This window comes from Lampetra fluviatilis, chromosome 38 (assembly GCF_964198595.1).
Source record: "Lampetra fluviatilis chromosome 38, kcLamFluv1.1, whole genome shotgun sequence".
In the NCBI taxonomy this organism is placed as follows: Eukaryota; Metazoa; Chordata; class Hyperoartia; order Petromyzontiformes; family Petromyzontidae; genus Lampetra; species Lampetra fluviatilis.
Window position 1 is genome coordinate 4,227,425 of NC_136312.1, and position 15,163 is coordinate 4,242,587.

The window sequence follows — 15,163 nt, forward strand, 5'->3', positions numbered from 1 at the left end:
CACGTGTTCACCCACACACCAGTTTGTTCACCCACACGTGCTCACCCACGCGTCTTCACCCATGTGTTGTTCACCCATGTGTTCACCCGTGTTCATCCGTGCACCGGTGCGTTCACCCGCGCATCTTCACCCACGTGTTGTTCACCCACGTGTTCACCCACGCACCAGTTCACCCACACGTGCTCACCCACACGTGCTCACCCACGTGTTGTCCACCCACACGTGCTCACCCACGTGTTGTTCACCCACACGTGCTCACCCATGTGTTGTCCACCCACACGTGCTCACCCACGTGTTGTTCACCCACACGTGTTCACCCACGTGTTGTCCACCCACACGTGTTCAAGCACGTGTTGTTCACCCACACGTGTTCACCCACGTGTTGTCCACCCACACGTGTTCACCCACGTGTTGTCCACCCACACGTGTTCACCCACGTGTTGTCCACCCACACGTGTTCACCCACGTGTTGTTCACCCACACGTGTTCACCCACGTGTTGTCCACCCACACGTGTTCACCCACGTGTTGTTCACCCACACGTGTTCACCCACGTGTTGTTCACCCACGTGTTGTTCACCCACACGTGTTCACCCACGTGTTGTCCACCCACACGTGTTCACCCGCTCGTGTGCAGGAGGGTCCGGGCCCCGCGCCGCAAGTCGAACTGCATCTACCTCCGCTACTTCCTGGGCCGCCGGCAGATGTTCCTGGGCTGCCGCTCCAACTGTGCACGCACCGTCATCGTGAGTGGCCACCACCAACAACAGCAACAACACCAACAACTACAACAACAGCAGCGCTGAGTGGCGGTGACGTCACCACGGCTCTTGTGCCAGGCTAGGTGCGCCCTTCGAGGCCACGTGAGGGTCTCGGTGGCTCGCTGCTGGTAGGAAGTTACAGGACAGACCCGGGTGCCATGGGTTGACCGACTGGGCTGACCGATGGATGCATCACCTGTGCGCCCCGCTGTGCCAACTTACTGTGCTTTATCCGCCCGGCGCTCCGATCGTTGTTGTGAGCGTCGCTCCTCTACACTCTGTTGTTGTTGGAGGACGACTGCCTCCAACTGCCCAGTAGCGTCCTTCACGAGCCTCCTCCACAGAGGACAATCTTGACACCGCTGGTACCAGTCATCGGCAAGTCCACTCAGCTCCACGTCCTCCTGTACCACATCACTCCATCTCTTCTCTAGCCCGTACCGCGCCCGTTTAGCCCCCTCGATCCGGCCGAACAAAAGCTGTTTAGGCATGCGGTGGCTGGGCATGCGGGCTACATGACCCAGCCAACGCAGCCTTGCCTGCCGGAGGAGCTCACCGATGGGACTTTGCCCAGATCTTTCAAGGATTTTTGAGCTCCTCACACAATCCAGCCTGGTTAAACCCAGGATGGATCATAGGCAGGCCAGCCTAAATGTTTCCAACGGGCGAGGATGCTCCATTAGGGGGGTCAACGTTTCGCAAGCTTAGAGAAGGGAGGGAATGACCGTGGCCGAGAAGACCTGAAGCTTCGTGCGGAGCGACAGACCAGGTAGCTTCCACACAGCGTTACGCAACCGATGAAAAGATATTGCCGCTCGACTGATTCGGAGTGAGACCTCTGCTGTCAAACCGGAGCCGGTCATGAGCACACTGCCCAGGTATGGGAAACTCTCCACTCTCTCCACTACTGCCCCATCACCGATTGGGAGTTGTGGGGGTGGAGTGTCCGATGGTACAAAATACCCAGGCACACACACACACACGCACACACACGCACGCACACACACACACACACTCCCTTTGCCTCCACAACACAAGTTCAGCAAACAACAACAACAACAACCGCCACTAAGTGGCGGTGACGTCACCACGACGCTTGTGCCAGGCCATGTGCACGCACAGACGACGTACCTCTGCCCCAGAGGTCCCAACCGGGTACCCGATACCCGTACCCTACCCGATACCCGGCTACCCGTACCCGGCCGGGTACGGGTACGGGTACCCGTTTTCAACCCTGGTGCGGCCGGGTACGGGTACGGGTCGGCCGTGAGTCACTGGTGAGTCACCGTTTGTCACTCATTTCGGGTAGGGTACGGGTAGGGAACGGGTACCCGATACCCGGCCGGGTACGGGTACCCGTTTGCGACCCTGGTGCGGCCGGGTACGGGTACGGGTAAGGAATCAAAACCCGTTTGCGACCTCTGCTCTGCCCCCCAATCCCCCCCCCTCCCCCTCCGCGTAGACGGCCGACTGCTGCGAGGGCTTCTTCGGGCCCCCGTGTGCCGCGTGCCCGGGCCAGGTGGAGGCGGGGGGCGAGGGGGGCGGGGCGTGCGGGGGCCACGGGATCTGCAGCGACGGGCTGAACGGCACGGGCGCGTGCGCGTGCCAGGAGGGCTACACGGGGCGCGCGTGCCAGCAGTGCGAGCCCGGCAAGTTCGGCCACAGCTGCCTGCAAGGTGACCACTCCCACCGCCGCACTGCGGTGCCGGGGGTGGGGGGGGCGGTGTGATGTGTGTGTGTGTGTGATGGGTGCGTGTGTGTGATGGGTGATGTGTGTGTGTGTGATGGGTGCGTGTGTGTGATGGGTGATGTGTGTGTGTGTGATGAGTGCGTGTGTGATGTGTGTGGTGGGGGTGTGATGTGTGTGATGTGTGCGTGTGTGATGGGTGCGTGTGTGATGGGCGCGTGTGTGATGTGATGTGTGCGTGTGTGTGATGGGCGCGTGTGTGATGTGTGTGCGCGTGTGTGATGGGCGCGTGTGTGATGTGTGTGGTGGGGGTGTGATATGTGTGCGTGTGTGTGATGGGCGCGTGTGTGATGTGTGTGCGCGTGTGTGATGGGCGCGTGTGTGATGTGTGTGGTGGGGGTGTGATATGTGTGCGTGTGGGACGTGCATGTTATGTGTGTGATGGTTGTGTGGTGTGTGTGTGTATTATGCAAGTCTGTGATCTGGCACGGCGCTCTGGCGTGTGCGCTTCTGTTAACCGCTCGCACTCAGTAGTCCGTTGCGCTGCACTCTCAACCCGGCGACCTGGGTTCCTAGTGCAGCGACATCGCGCGCACACTCACACTGGCGCGCACACTCACACTGGCGCGCGCACTCACACTGGCGCGCACACTCACACTGGCGCGCACACTCACACTGGCGCGCACACTCACACTGGCGCGCACACTCACACTGGCGCGCACACTCACACTGGCGCGCACACTCACACTGGCGCGCACACTCACACTGGCGCGCACACTCACACTGGCGCGCACACTCACACTGGCGCGCACACTCACACTGGCGCGCACACTCACACTGGCGCGCGCACTCACACTGGCGCGCACACTCACACTGGCGCGCACACTCACACTGGCGCGCACACTCACACTGGCGCGCACACTCACACTGGCGCGCACACTCACACTGGCGCGCACACTCACACTGGCGCGCACACTCACACTGGCGCGCGCACTCACACTGGCGCGCACACTCACACTGGCGCGCACACTCACACTGGCGCGCACACTCACACTGGCGCGCACACTCACACTGGCGCGCACACTCACACTGGCGCGCACACTCACACTGGCGCGCACACTCACACTGGCGCGCACACTCACACTGGCGCGCACACTCACACTGGCGCGCACACTCACACTGGCGCGCGCACTCACACTGGCGCGCGCACTCACACTGGCGCGCACACTCACACTGGCGCGCACACTCACACTGGCGCGCACACTCACACTGGCGCGCACACTCACACTGGCGCGCACACTCACACTGGCGCGCACACTCACACTGGCGCGCACACTCACACTGGCGCGCACACTCACACTGGCGCGCACACTCACACTGGCGCGCACACTCACACTGGCGCGCACACTCACACTGGCGCGCACACTCACACTGGCGCGCACACTCACACTGGCGCGCACACTCACACTGGCGCGCACACTCACACTGGCGCGCACACTCACACTGGCGCGCACACTCACACTGGCGCGCACACTCACACTGGCGCGCACACTCACACTGGCGCGCACACTCACACTGGCGCGCACACTCACACTGGCGCGCACACTCACACTGGCGCGCACACTCACACTGGCGCGCACACTCACACTGGCGCGCACACTCACACTGGCGCGCACACTCACACTGGCGCGCACACTCACACTGGCGCGCACACTCACACTGGCGCGCACACTCACACTGGCGCGCACACTCACACTGGCGCGCACACTCACACTGGCGCGCACACTCACACTGGCGCGCACACTCACACTGGCGCGCACACTCACACTGGCGCGCACACTCACACTGGCGCGCACACTCACACTGGCGCGCACACTCACACTGGCGCGCACACTCACACTGGCGCGCACACTCACACTGGCGCGCACACTCACACTGGCGCGCACACTCACACTGGCGCGCACACTCACACTGGCGCGCACACTCACACTGGCGCGCACACTCACACTGGCGCGCACACTCACACTGGCGCGCACACTCACACTGGCGCGCACACTCACACTGGCGCGCACACTCACACTGGCGCGCACACTCACACTGGCGCGCACACTCACACTGGCGCGCACACTCACACTGGCGCGCACACTCACACTGGCGCGCACACTCACACTGGCGCGCACACTCACACTGGCGCGCACACTCACACTGGCGCGCACACTCACACTGGCGCGCACACTCACACTGGCGCGCACACTCACACTGGCGCGCACACTCACACTGGCGCGCACACTCACACTGGCGCGCACACTCACACTGGCGCGCACACTCACACTGGCGCGCACACTCACACTGGCGCGCACACTCACACTGGCGCGCACACTCACACTGGCGCGCACACTCACACTGGCGCGCACACTCACACTGGCGCGCACACTCACACTGGCGCGCACACTCACACTGGCGCGCACACTCACACTGGCGCGCACACTCACACTGGCGCGCACACTCACACTGGCGTGCGTGCGCCGCGTGCAGACTGTGCGTGCGTCAACGGGCGCTGCCGGGACGGCGAGCAGGGCGACGGGAGCTGCGCCTGCGCCGTGGGCTGGCGTGGAATCCGCTGCGACGAGCGTGGGTGACCCACGACCCGACCTCTTGACCCCCTCACCCCGGTGGCGCAGGGGGCGCGGTTTGCACGGAGCCCCCCGGAACCGAGGAGTGAAATGGGGGGCCCTCTGCCCCCTGTCCACCTTCTGCGGCTCTGGCTCCCTAGGGCGCCCGCGGTGGCTAGGAGATGTTTACTACCTCGCCTGGTATACAGGAGGTCGTGGGTTCGATCCCGACCCTGACGCCTGTTGCGTATTTGGAGTTTGCGTGTCTCTCTCTCTCTCCTCGTCGTCCCGTGGATTTTTCTCTGGTCCTCCGGTTTTTCCCTCTGCATTTAGAATCAACATCGCGAGTTTCGAGTATTTCGCCACTCATAATCAACTTTTTGGGTATAGATCGCGTTATTTATAAATAGTGTCGTAACCCTCCACCACCCGACACGGCCAATCAGCAAAAAAGTGTCACGTTGACAAAAGACAAATAGTTCACTGCTTTAGCCCACCGGTGTGTTGAAGGGTGCTGGAGGGTTACGACACATTTATAAATAACGCGATCTAAACCCAAAAACGTTGATTATGAATAATATTGGTCGCGAAAGGCTACGTGTGATATTTGGCCACTGCTATAAATGTCCACGTGATGATGACAAGCCACTTCGTTGGGCTATTATTTGTGAAATCCAGGTCGCTTCTGATAAAAGAGCTACATAGCTCAGTGGGCCTTACCTGGTGAAATAAAACATTGTTTGGAGTTTTAGCTACGCCACACCTTGACCTCCTTGACCCCTTGACCCCTTGACCCATGACCTCCAGCCCTTTCACGTGGCTCCAGGTTGAGGAGGCCACGGGCTCTTCCACCCCGGGGTTTCCAGTCCCGTGTGGATTTGCTGGGTTACTGAGAAGCAATGGCAATCGGTGACAGATAATTACGATGAAAATTATGAAAAAAAATAAATCTTGCTGTGGTTTTCCCACCTGATGATGATTGCTTGTGTTGCAATCGAAACGTCGTGAATTAATTTATTTTCTACCTACGTGACTTTACCGAAAGAACCAAAGAGTATGGATCCCTGCAGTCACGAAAACTTCAAATCGAGATCATTCTGATGCTAATGGCGATGATGATGATAATCCGGTGGCAATGATCAAACAGCGCATAGACCATCACGGCTGATGATGGTTTGGGTCGGGTAAGCTTTCATCCAGCAGTGAATAGACCCTGACCCTCGATGATGATTAAGGGCGATTCCACGCTTTCATTGCAGGAATAAAAGATGACCTTTGCAACAAGACGTGCCACTCCAGTGCCAAGTAGGCCCTCCACACACACACACACAGTCACCCGCGCGCCTTGCCTGAGCCCCACGTGGGTTCTGAGAAATTAATGTGTGAATAATGAACATCGATGTCACCCCTCCCTCTCTCCGCCCCCCTCTGTCTATTTAAGGCCTCGCCACAGAGACGATCTCCCTCTCTGTGCCTGTGTGTTACTCTCTCTCTATGTATCTTGGTGATATCTGTATGCTTATATGTCTGTCTATAGTTTTCTGGTTAGATTTTTGTTGCTATTTCATTTATACCCGATGATGATTGCTTGTGTTGCAATTATTTAATTTATTATTTTCTCTTTATACGTGACTTTACCGAAAGAACCAAAGAGTAATTCCTGCAGTCACGAAAGCTCCAAATTAACATCGATGTGTTCACGAATTGTCCATTTTGCGAGCTATTATTCCGACTAGCTGGTCATGTCCAAGCGAATAAAAATAATGTCAGCGGCCGCCCGGCACGCGCTGGCTGGTTACTCTTGGAAACCCGCACTGTTGACGATAAGTGAGTTTAGAAAGGTCTCATCTCGTTCCAGGTTACTATGCGCATACCGTGTCAACCCATACGGGTTACCCCGTATTCTTGTACAGGGGAATTGAGGTCCGTAAGGCGTGCAGCCGTTTCAATACGGGCAAAAAACGTATTTTGTCTATTTGTGTTTCTCGCCTTGCGATGGGACTTTGTAGGTTGAACGTTGAGATTTATAAGGGCACGTGGTGACCAATAAGGTCTGAATTGTTCTGTGATAAGGTAGGGCACTGATAATGGGTTGACGGGTACGCAAATGGGTTTAAATGTTACCGTAGTTAATTTATCTCGGCAGATTCACACGTGACTATGCACCAGTGACTCTCACGTAGGAGCTGATGTCACACATTTACAATCGCCTCTTCACGTACCGCCTGGGACATTGCCGCGTACCCCCGGTTGAAAACCACTGCTCGACACAAGCTGTCCCCTCTCTTCCTCCGAGTCCGTGACCTCTGACCCATTGACCTCATGACCCCCCCCCCCATCAGCTGTGTGGCTGGTGCTGCTGTGGGTGGCGTCCCGTCGTGCGTTTGTGCCGCGGGGTTCACGGGGAACGGCAGCGACTGCACGGGTAGGGAGCAGCGCTCGCCATCGCCATCAACGTCACTGACATCAGCACCATCAACATCGCCATCACTGTCATCAGCACCGTCAACATCGCCATCAACGTCACTGACATCAGCACCGTCAACATCGCCAGCGCTGATACCAGGGCCATGACCATCAACATCGCCATCGACATCACTCACACCAGGGCCATCAACATCACCAGCAACCTCGCCATCGACATCAACATCGGCAACACTGACACCAGGACCATCAGCATCAACATCACCAACACTGACATGAGCACCATCAACATCACCGACATCAGCACCATCAATATCAACATCGGAACCTTCATCATCAGTCACTGACAACAGGACCATCAAAATCGCCAATGACATCACCATCAACATTACCAGCACTACGAACCCGGCGTCCCGGGTTCAATTCCTGCTCACGGCCAACACCCAGTGACGATTATCTGAACCGGTCACGGGCCTCCCCTAGTTCGACTCAGCCTCAAAATGAGTACCTGGTGCCATGGTATGTAAACATCGCCACTGGGGAGACAAAGGCGGCCGGGCATGGTGCTGGCCACCCACCCCCTCGTGTGCCGTTCCGGCCTTCATAAGTGCCACTCGCGAAACATCACTTGCCCCAACAGCCTGCGACACGGTGGGGGGTCTTTGTCCGTGTAACCCCCCCGCCCCCCCCCGCCCCGTAGCGGTGAACGCGTGCGAGAGAGACAACGGGGGCTGTTCGGTGTTCGCTTCGTGCACCCGCACCCAGCCCGGCCTTCGCATCTGCACCTGCATGCAGGGATTCACTGGGGATGGAGTCATCTGTGAAGGCACGCACGCACACACACGCACGCACGCACACACGCACGCACGCACAGAGGTACAAACATGCACATACACACGCACGCACACACGCACGCACACACAGAGGTACACACACGCACACATGCACACACGCACGCACGCACACACAGAGGTACACACACGCACACACGCAGAGAGGTACACACACACGCACAGAGGTACGCGCGCACACACACACAAAGGTACACACACACAGAGGTACACACACACAGAGGTACACGCGCGCACACACACAGGTACACGTGGACACACACATGCACAGAGGTACGCACGCACACACACGTGAAGATGCACACACACACACATACCTAACAGAGGTACGCGCGCACACACACACACACGTACAGATGCACAATAGCAACCGCCATTCGCCGCTAAGTGGCGGCGACGCCACCGCGGCGCTTGTGCCAGGCTAGGTGCACTTTAAGATGCACACACGCGCGCATGCACACCATCACGTACAATTGCAGCCCTTGCCCCTGAGAGTCTGTTGATGGCTATATTGGGGCGGGGGGTCCTTGCGTTTGTTGTGTGGTGCGCGTGGGACAGAAATTGATCCGTGCCTGGAAAACAACGGCGGGTGCCACGCCAACGCAGAGTGCACGCGCATTGGGCCCAACAAGGTCAGACTCCAGAGCAGGGTGTGTGTGTGTGTGTCTGTGTGTGTGTCTGTGTGTCTGTGTGTGCCTGTGTGTGTCTGTGTCTGTGTGTGTGTCTGTGTATCTGTGTGTGTCTGTGTGTGTGTCTGTGTGTGTGTGTGTCTGTGTGCGTCTGTGTGTGTCTGTGTTTGTCGGTGAGCCTTGGACAGGCTTCATAGGCGCTCACTAACAGCGAGCGCCTATGAAGGCCGGCACGGCACACGAGGGGGTGGGTGGGGTGGACAGCCACCACACCCGGCCGCCTTTGCCTCCCCAGTGGCGATGTTTACTACACACCGCGCCAGGTACTCGTTTGCGGCTGAGTCGACCTAGGGGGAGGCCCAGGACCGGTTAAGATATTCTTCACTGGTCCTGGCCGTGAGCGGGAATTGAACTCGGGTTCGCCGGGTTCGTAGCGCACAGTCTGTTAAATGCTACATGGGGGAACTTTGTCTCTATATTTATGAGTGGTGGCGCAGTAGTTATCGCAGGTGCGCTACAAACCCAGCGACCTGAGTTCAATTCCCGCTCAGGGCTAAAGCCGGTGACAATTATCTAGGTAAATGGATACCTGGTGCGGTGTGTAATACACATCGCCAGCAGGGAGAGAAAGGCAGCTATCGTAGGTACCTGTTAACAGCACTTGCCCCCAAGATATGTTAAGGCTATACGGGGGATCTTTGCCTTGTGTGTGTGTGTGTAGGGCGTGTGCAACTGCCTGCGCGGTTTCCAGGGAGATGGGAAATCATCTTGCGAGTCCATCAACCCGTGCCGCGTGGTACGCCCGTCGCCACGGCAACCGCCGCCATTACTCCGGCCCTAACCCAACCGTCACCATTACTACTCTGAGGTTTTTTCGGTAAAGTCACGTAGGTAAAAATAATAATAAAAATAAAATAATAATAAATGAAAATAACTCAATTAAATCACGACGTTTCGGAGGCAACACAAGTCTCCGTCTTCAGGTGGGACCGTCACAGCTAAAATTTACTGTATCAAGTGAAGAGAAATCCAAGAGACAAGCTCTTATATACTGGTTAAGGGGAGGGGGGAGGAGCTTATCTAAATGTGGCAGTTGGGGACTGGGAAGGTGGGGCGGGGCTAGAAGGGAAGGTGGGCGGGGCTAGAAGGGAAGGTGGGCGGGGCTAGAAGGGAAGGTACAAGTGAAGAACCTCCACGGTTACTGCAGCTACATACTATTAACATTCCTTCACTTCATTAATGCTACTCCTACCCCCTCCCTTTGATTCTGCTAATCCTGCATAATGCACGGGCATAATGATTTTAAACCCCCTTCCCACCTCCTACGCACTTCACAAGTAGTACTAATCCCATATCTGCATTTGCCATAAATATGCTAAATTCCTATTGATATGCAAATTATTTTGTTAAGGCGCACCTTCCCGCTCCAACCTAGCTTAAATAGACACTCCAAGCCTGGGGCGTGTCATTCAGACAGACCTGTTTCTTCACCTGAGGACGGCTGCTTGCGTTGTGGCCGAAACGTCGTGATAATTATTTTATTATGTTTTATTTTTATTATTTTATTCCTTCCCTTCTACGTGACTTTACCGAAAGAACCAAGAAGATGAACCTCCACAGGGGTTACGGCCGATGTTGGCTGCCAAAACCAAAAATAGCAGCACTGTTAAATGCTGGGGATGTCAACAACTCGGTAAAATAGACGACTACCCGTCAAATAAGATGGTACAAATATGCGTAGTTAAATATTTTTTACGTGGTTAATAGCATCTTTCCAATGATTGCTCAATTTGTACCCATCATCACGGTTGAAGTTATGTCTGTGTTTGTATATCTGGATGGCTTCGTGGACAAACCTTTGATGGTAGCCAGAAGGTTTGCAGAGCACCTTGGTCTCGGAAAAGACAATATCATGAGAGCCCACAGCGTTGTAGCAATGATCGGCATCGGCGGAAGACATTTTTTTCACCCACGTGACTTTACCGAAAAAACCTAAGAGTATGAATCCTTGCAGTCACGAAAGCTTCAAATCTAGAATCGTCACCATTACCACGAACCCCAACACTGCCTCGAACAACTGCCCCCCCCCGCACCTCACGATCGCCCCCCCCCCCCCCCCACCTGTATCCATGTGACAGGGCAATGGCGGCTGCAGCCTCTATGGCAAATGCAACCACACGGGCCCCGGGACCAGCACGTGCACCTGCAACCCGAGCTACGTGGGCGACGGCTACACCTGCCGGGGCACCGTCTTCCAGGTGAGCTAAATGCGCAGCCCTGCAAGTGCCAGAGGCCCGCGCCGCTGATGGCGGAAGTAAACTCATTAAAAAAAAACATTTTTATTTTATCGGGTAAGGCCCCGCCGCGCTGCTATGCAGCCATCGCAAATGACAGCTCAACGTAGTGGCTCATGATCATCGCGCGGAGAATTCCTAAGAGTCAAATACTCTAAACGCGTGATGGTGTTGATTATTATCGTGGAGGGAAACCCCGGAGGACCCGGACGAAAATCCACGCGAGAGAGACACGCAAACTCCAAATACACAGCAGCAGGCGTCAGGGTCGCGATCGAACCCACGACCTCCTGTAGACCAGGCGAGGTATTTAACATCTCATAGCCACCGTGATGATGATGAGAGAGAGAGACACGCAAACTCCAAATATACAGCAGCAGGCGTCAGGGATGGGATCGAACCCACGACCTCCTGTACACCAGGCGAGGTAGTTAAAATCTCCTAGCCACCGTGATGATGATGATGAAAGAGACACGCAAACTCCAAATATACAACAGCAGGCGTCACGGTTGTGATCGAACCCACGACATCCTGCACACCAGACGAGGTAGTTAACATCTCCTAGCCACCGTGGCTCCTTGTGGTGAAGTGGTTCACCAGATGGAGCTGATAGGGAGAGCTCCTCGTCCAGGAGGGTGTTTTTGGCCTCCTCTTCCAACGCTGGACAGACGTCTTGGAAGAGGTTGGAGCGATGATGATCACGTGACAGCGACGACGATGATGTTACACGATCACGTGACGATGATGTCATAATCACCATTGGAACCTCATTTGCCAGTAAAAAAATATGATAATTGGGTTTTTACCCTTTTATCTGGCAACAAAACTGACACGTTTCTTTACAAGGAGTCATGTTTGCATAGACCACAATACCTGCAGTCATAATGCAAACAAAAAACATAACTCTGATAATGTATGCACTGTCCTTGAAGTTGATTGGTCCACACCCGAGACAGCTTTCCTTAGAGCCTAGTCTCCATTGGTGTTGGACCAGATGACGCCAAAAGGCGCACAACTCAAAGACAATGCACCATCAGAGTATGAGAGCTAGGGTGTGGACCAATCAACTTCAAGAACAGTGCATACATTATCAGAGTTATGTTTTTTGTTTGCATTATGACTGCAGGTATTGTGGTCTATGCAAACATGACTCCTCGTAAAAAAAGGTGTCAGTTTTGTAGCCAGATGAAAGGGTAACGATGATCACACTTTGGCGATGATAATGATCTCGCGATCACGATGATGATAATCGTTGCACGATGATTACGATGATCACCACGATGATACGATCACGAGATCACATGATGATGATCTCGTGATCGTGACGACACGACGATGGTGGTGATGTTCACACGACATTGATGGATGATCGCACGACGATGTTGAGACTGACGACGACGGTGACGCCGTGCGAGTCGCTGAGCCGCGTCCGTCTCCCCGCTCCGCAGGAGCTCTCCATCCACTCCGAGACCGGGGGGTTCTTCCTCCAGCTGCAGGTGAGTGTAGCCCCTCCCCCCCCCAACAGAGCACCCCCCCCCCCACAAAGCCCCCCCCTCCACAGTGCCCCCACCCACAGTGCACCCTCCCACGCCCCACCCACATGGAGACGACACGGGGGCAGCCAGGGACGTAGGGACACGGGGACATGGGCAGACAGGGTGGTGGGGACAGAGACATGAGGACGCAGGGACACGGAGACACGGGGACACGGGGACACGGAGACACGGAGACGCGGGGACGCGGAGACACGGGGACACGGAGACACGGGGACACGGAGACACGGAGACACGGAGACACGGGGACACGGGGACACGGAGACACGGGGACACGGAGACACGGGGACACGGAGACACATGGCAGCATGGGAGTGCAGGAGCTCAGTGGCATAGGAACGTGGGTGTGTGTGTGCTGATGATGTTGATGTGAAAGTTGATGGTGATGTTGCTGATCATTGTGATGTTGATGGCGATGTTGGTGGTGATGTTGGTGGTGATGTTGATGATGTTGGTGATGATGTTCATGATGGTGGTGGTGATGATGTTGATGATTGGTGGTGATGGTGATGATGTTGATGATGCTGGTGATGTTGATGATGATGGTGGTGGTGGTGATGATGGTGGTGGTGATGATGGTGGTGATGGTGTTGATGTTGATGATAGTGGTGATGTTGATGTTGATGATGGGGGTGATGTTGATGATGGTGGTGATGTTGATGATGATGGTGGTGATGTTGATTATGTTGATGATGTTGATGATGATGGTGGTGATGTTGATTATGTTGATGATGATGTTGATGATGGTGGTGGTGATGATGATGCTGGTGATGTTGATGATGTTGATGATGGTGGTGATGTTGATGATGATGTTGATGGTGGTGATGTTGATTATGTTGATGATGATGTTGATGATGCTGGTGATGATGATGTTGATGGTGGTGGTGATGATGATGCTGGTGATGTTGATGATGTTGATGATGATGTTGATTATGGTGGTGATGATGATGGTGGATGATGTTGATTATGTTGATGATGATGTTGATGATGGTGGTGTGATGATGATGCTGGTGATGTTGATGATGGTGGTGGTGATGATGATGCTGGTGATGTTGATGATGGTGGTGGTGATGATGATGCTGGTGATGTTGATGATGTTGATGACATGTGGTGATGATGATGGTGGTGATGTTGATGATGTTGATGATGTTGATGATGGTGGTGGTGATGATGATGGTGATGTTGATGATGTTGATGACATGTGGTGATTATGATGGTGGTGATGTTGATTATGTCGATGATGATGGTGGTGATGATGATGCTGGTGATGGTGATGTTGTTGATGACATGTGGTGATGATGATGCTGGTGATGTTGATGATGTTGATGATGTTGATGACGATGGTGGTGATGATGATGTTCATGATGGTGGTGGTGATGATGATGCTGGTGATGGTGATGTTGTTGATGACATGTGGTTATGATGATGCTGGTGATGTTGATGATGTTAATGACATGTGGTGATGTTGATGATGATGATGTTGATGACGATGGTGGTGATGATGATGCTGGTGATGTTGATGATGTTGATGATGTTGATGACGATGGTGGTGATGATGATGTTGATGATGGTGATGATGATGGTGGTGATGTTGATGATGTTGATGATGTTGATGATGATGTTGATGATGATGTTGATGATGTTGATGATGTTGATGATGTTGATGACATGTGATGTGGTCTCGCCCATCCCCATGTGTCCAGAGGAACAAGATGGCGGAGCTGGCTGGGCCGGGCCCCTTCACCGTCTTCGTGCCGACAAACGCGGCCTTCAAGAGGGACAAGAAGGTCTCCTCACCACCACCACGCTCACCACCACCACGCTCACCACCACCACGCTCACCACCACCACGCTCACCACCACCACGCTTACCACCACGCTCACCACCACGTTCACTACACTACCACTCACCACACCACCACGCACACCACCACCACGCTCACCACCACCACGCTCACCACCACCACGCTCACCACCACCACGCTCACCACCACCACGCTCACCACCACCACGCTCACCACCACGCTCACCACCACCACCACGCTCACCACCACGCTCACCACACTATCGCTCACCACCACGCTCACCACCACGCTCACCACACCACCACGCTCACCACACTACCACTCACCACCACGCTAACCACCACCACGCTCACCACACCACCACGCTCACTACACTACCACTCACCACCACGCTCACCACACCACCACGCTCACTACACTACCACTCACCACCACGCTCACCACCATGCTCACCACACCACCACGCTCACCACCATGCTCACTACACTACCACTCACCACCACGCTCACCACCATGCTCACCACACCACCACGCTCACCACCATGCTC

At 55.3% G+C, this 15,163-nt stretch overlaps 1 protein-coding gene across 1 annotated transcript in view; it reads left to right on the forward strand.

Moving 5' to 3' along the window:
• LOC144945679 (stabilin-2-like) overlaps positions 1-15,163 on the forward strand; it is a 106,241-nt gene that overhangs the window by 55,080 nt on the left and 35,998 nt on the right. Inside the window, exons 37-47 of the mRNA XM_078874246.1 lie at positions 637-745; positions 2,223-2,436; positions 4,983-5,078; positions 6,319-6,364; positions 7,402-7,484; positions 8,184-8,309; positions 8,893-8,966; positions 9,685-9,759; positions 11,102-11,221; positions 12,706-12,753; positions 14,514-14,597. Of these exons, the coding sequence (XP_078730372.1) occupies positions 637-745; positions 2,223-2,436; positions 4,983-5,078; positions 6,319-6,364; positions 7,402-7,484; positions 8,184-8,309; positions 8,893-8,966; positions 9,685-9,759; positions 11,102-11,221; positions 12,706-12,753; positions 14,514-14,597 (1,075 nt within the window). The remainder of the gene's footprint in view (positions 1-636; positions 746-2,222; positions 2,437-4,982; positions 5,079-6,318; positions 6,365-7,401; positions 7,485-8,183; positions 8,310-8,892; positions 8,967-9,684; positions 9,760-11,101; positions 11,222-12,705; positions 12,754-14,513; positions 14,598-15,163) is intronic.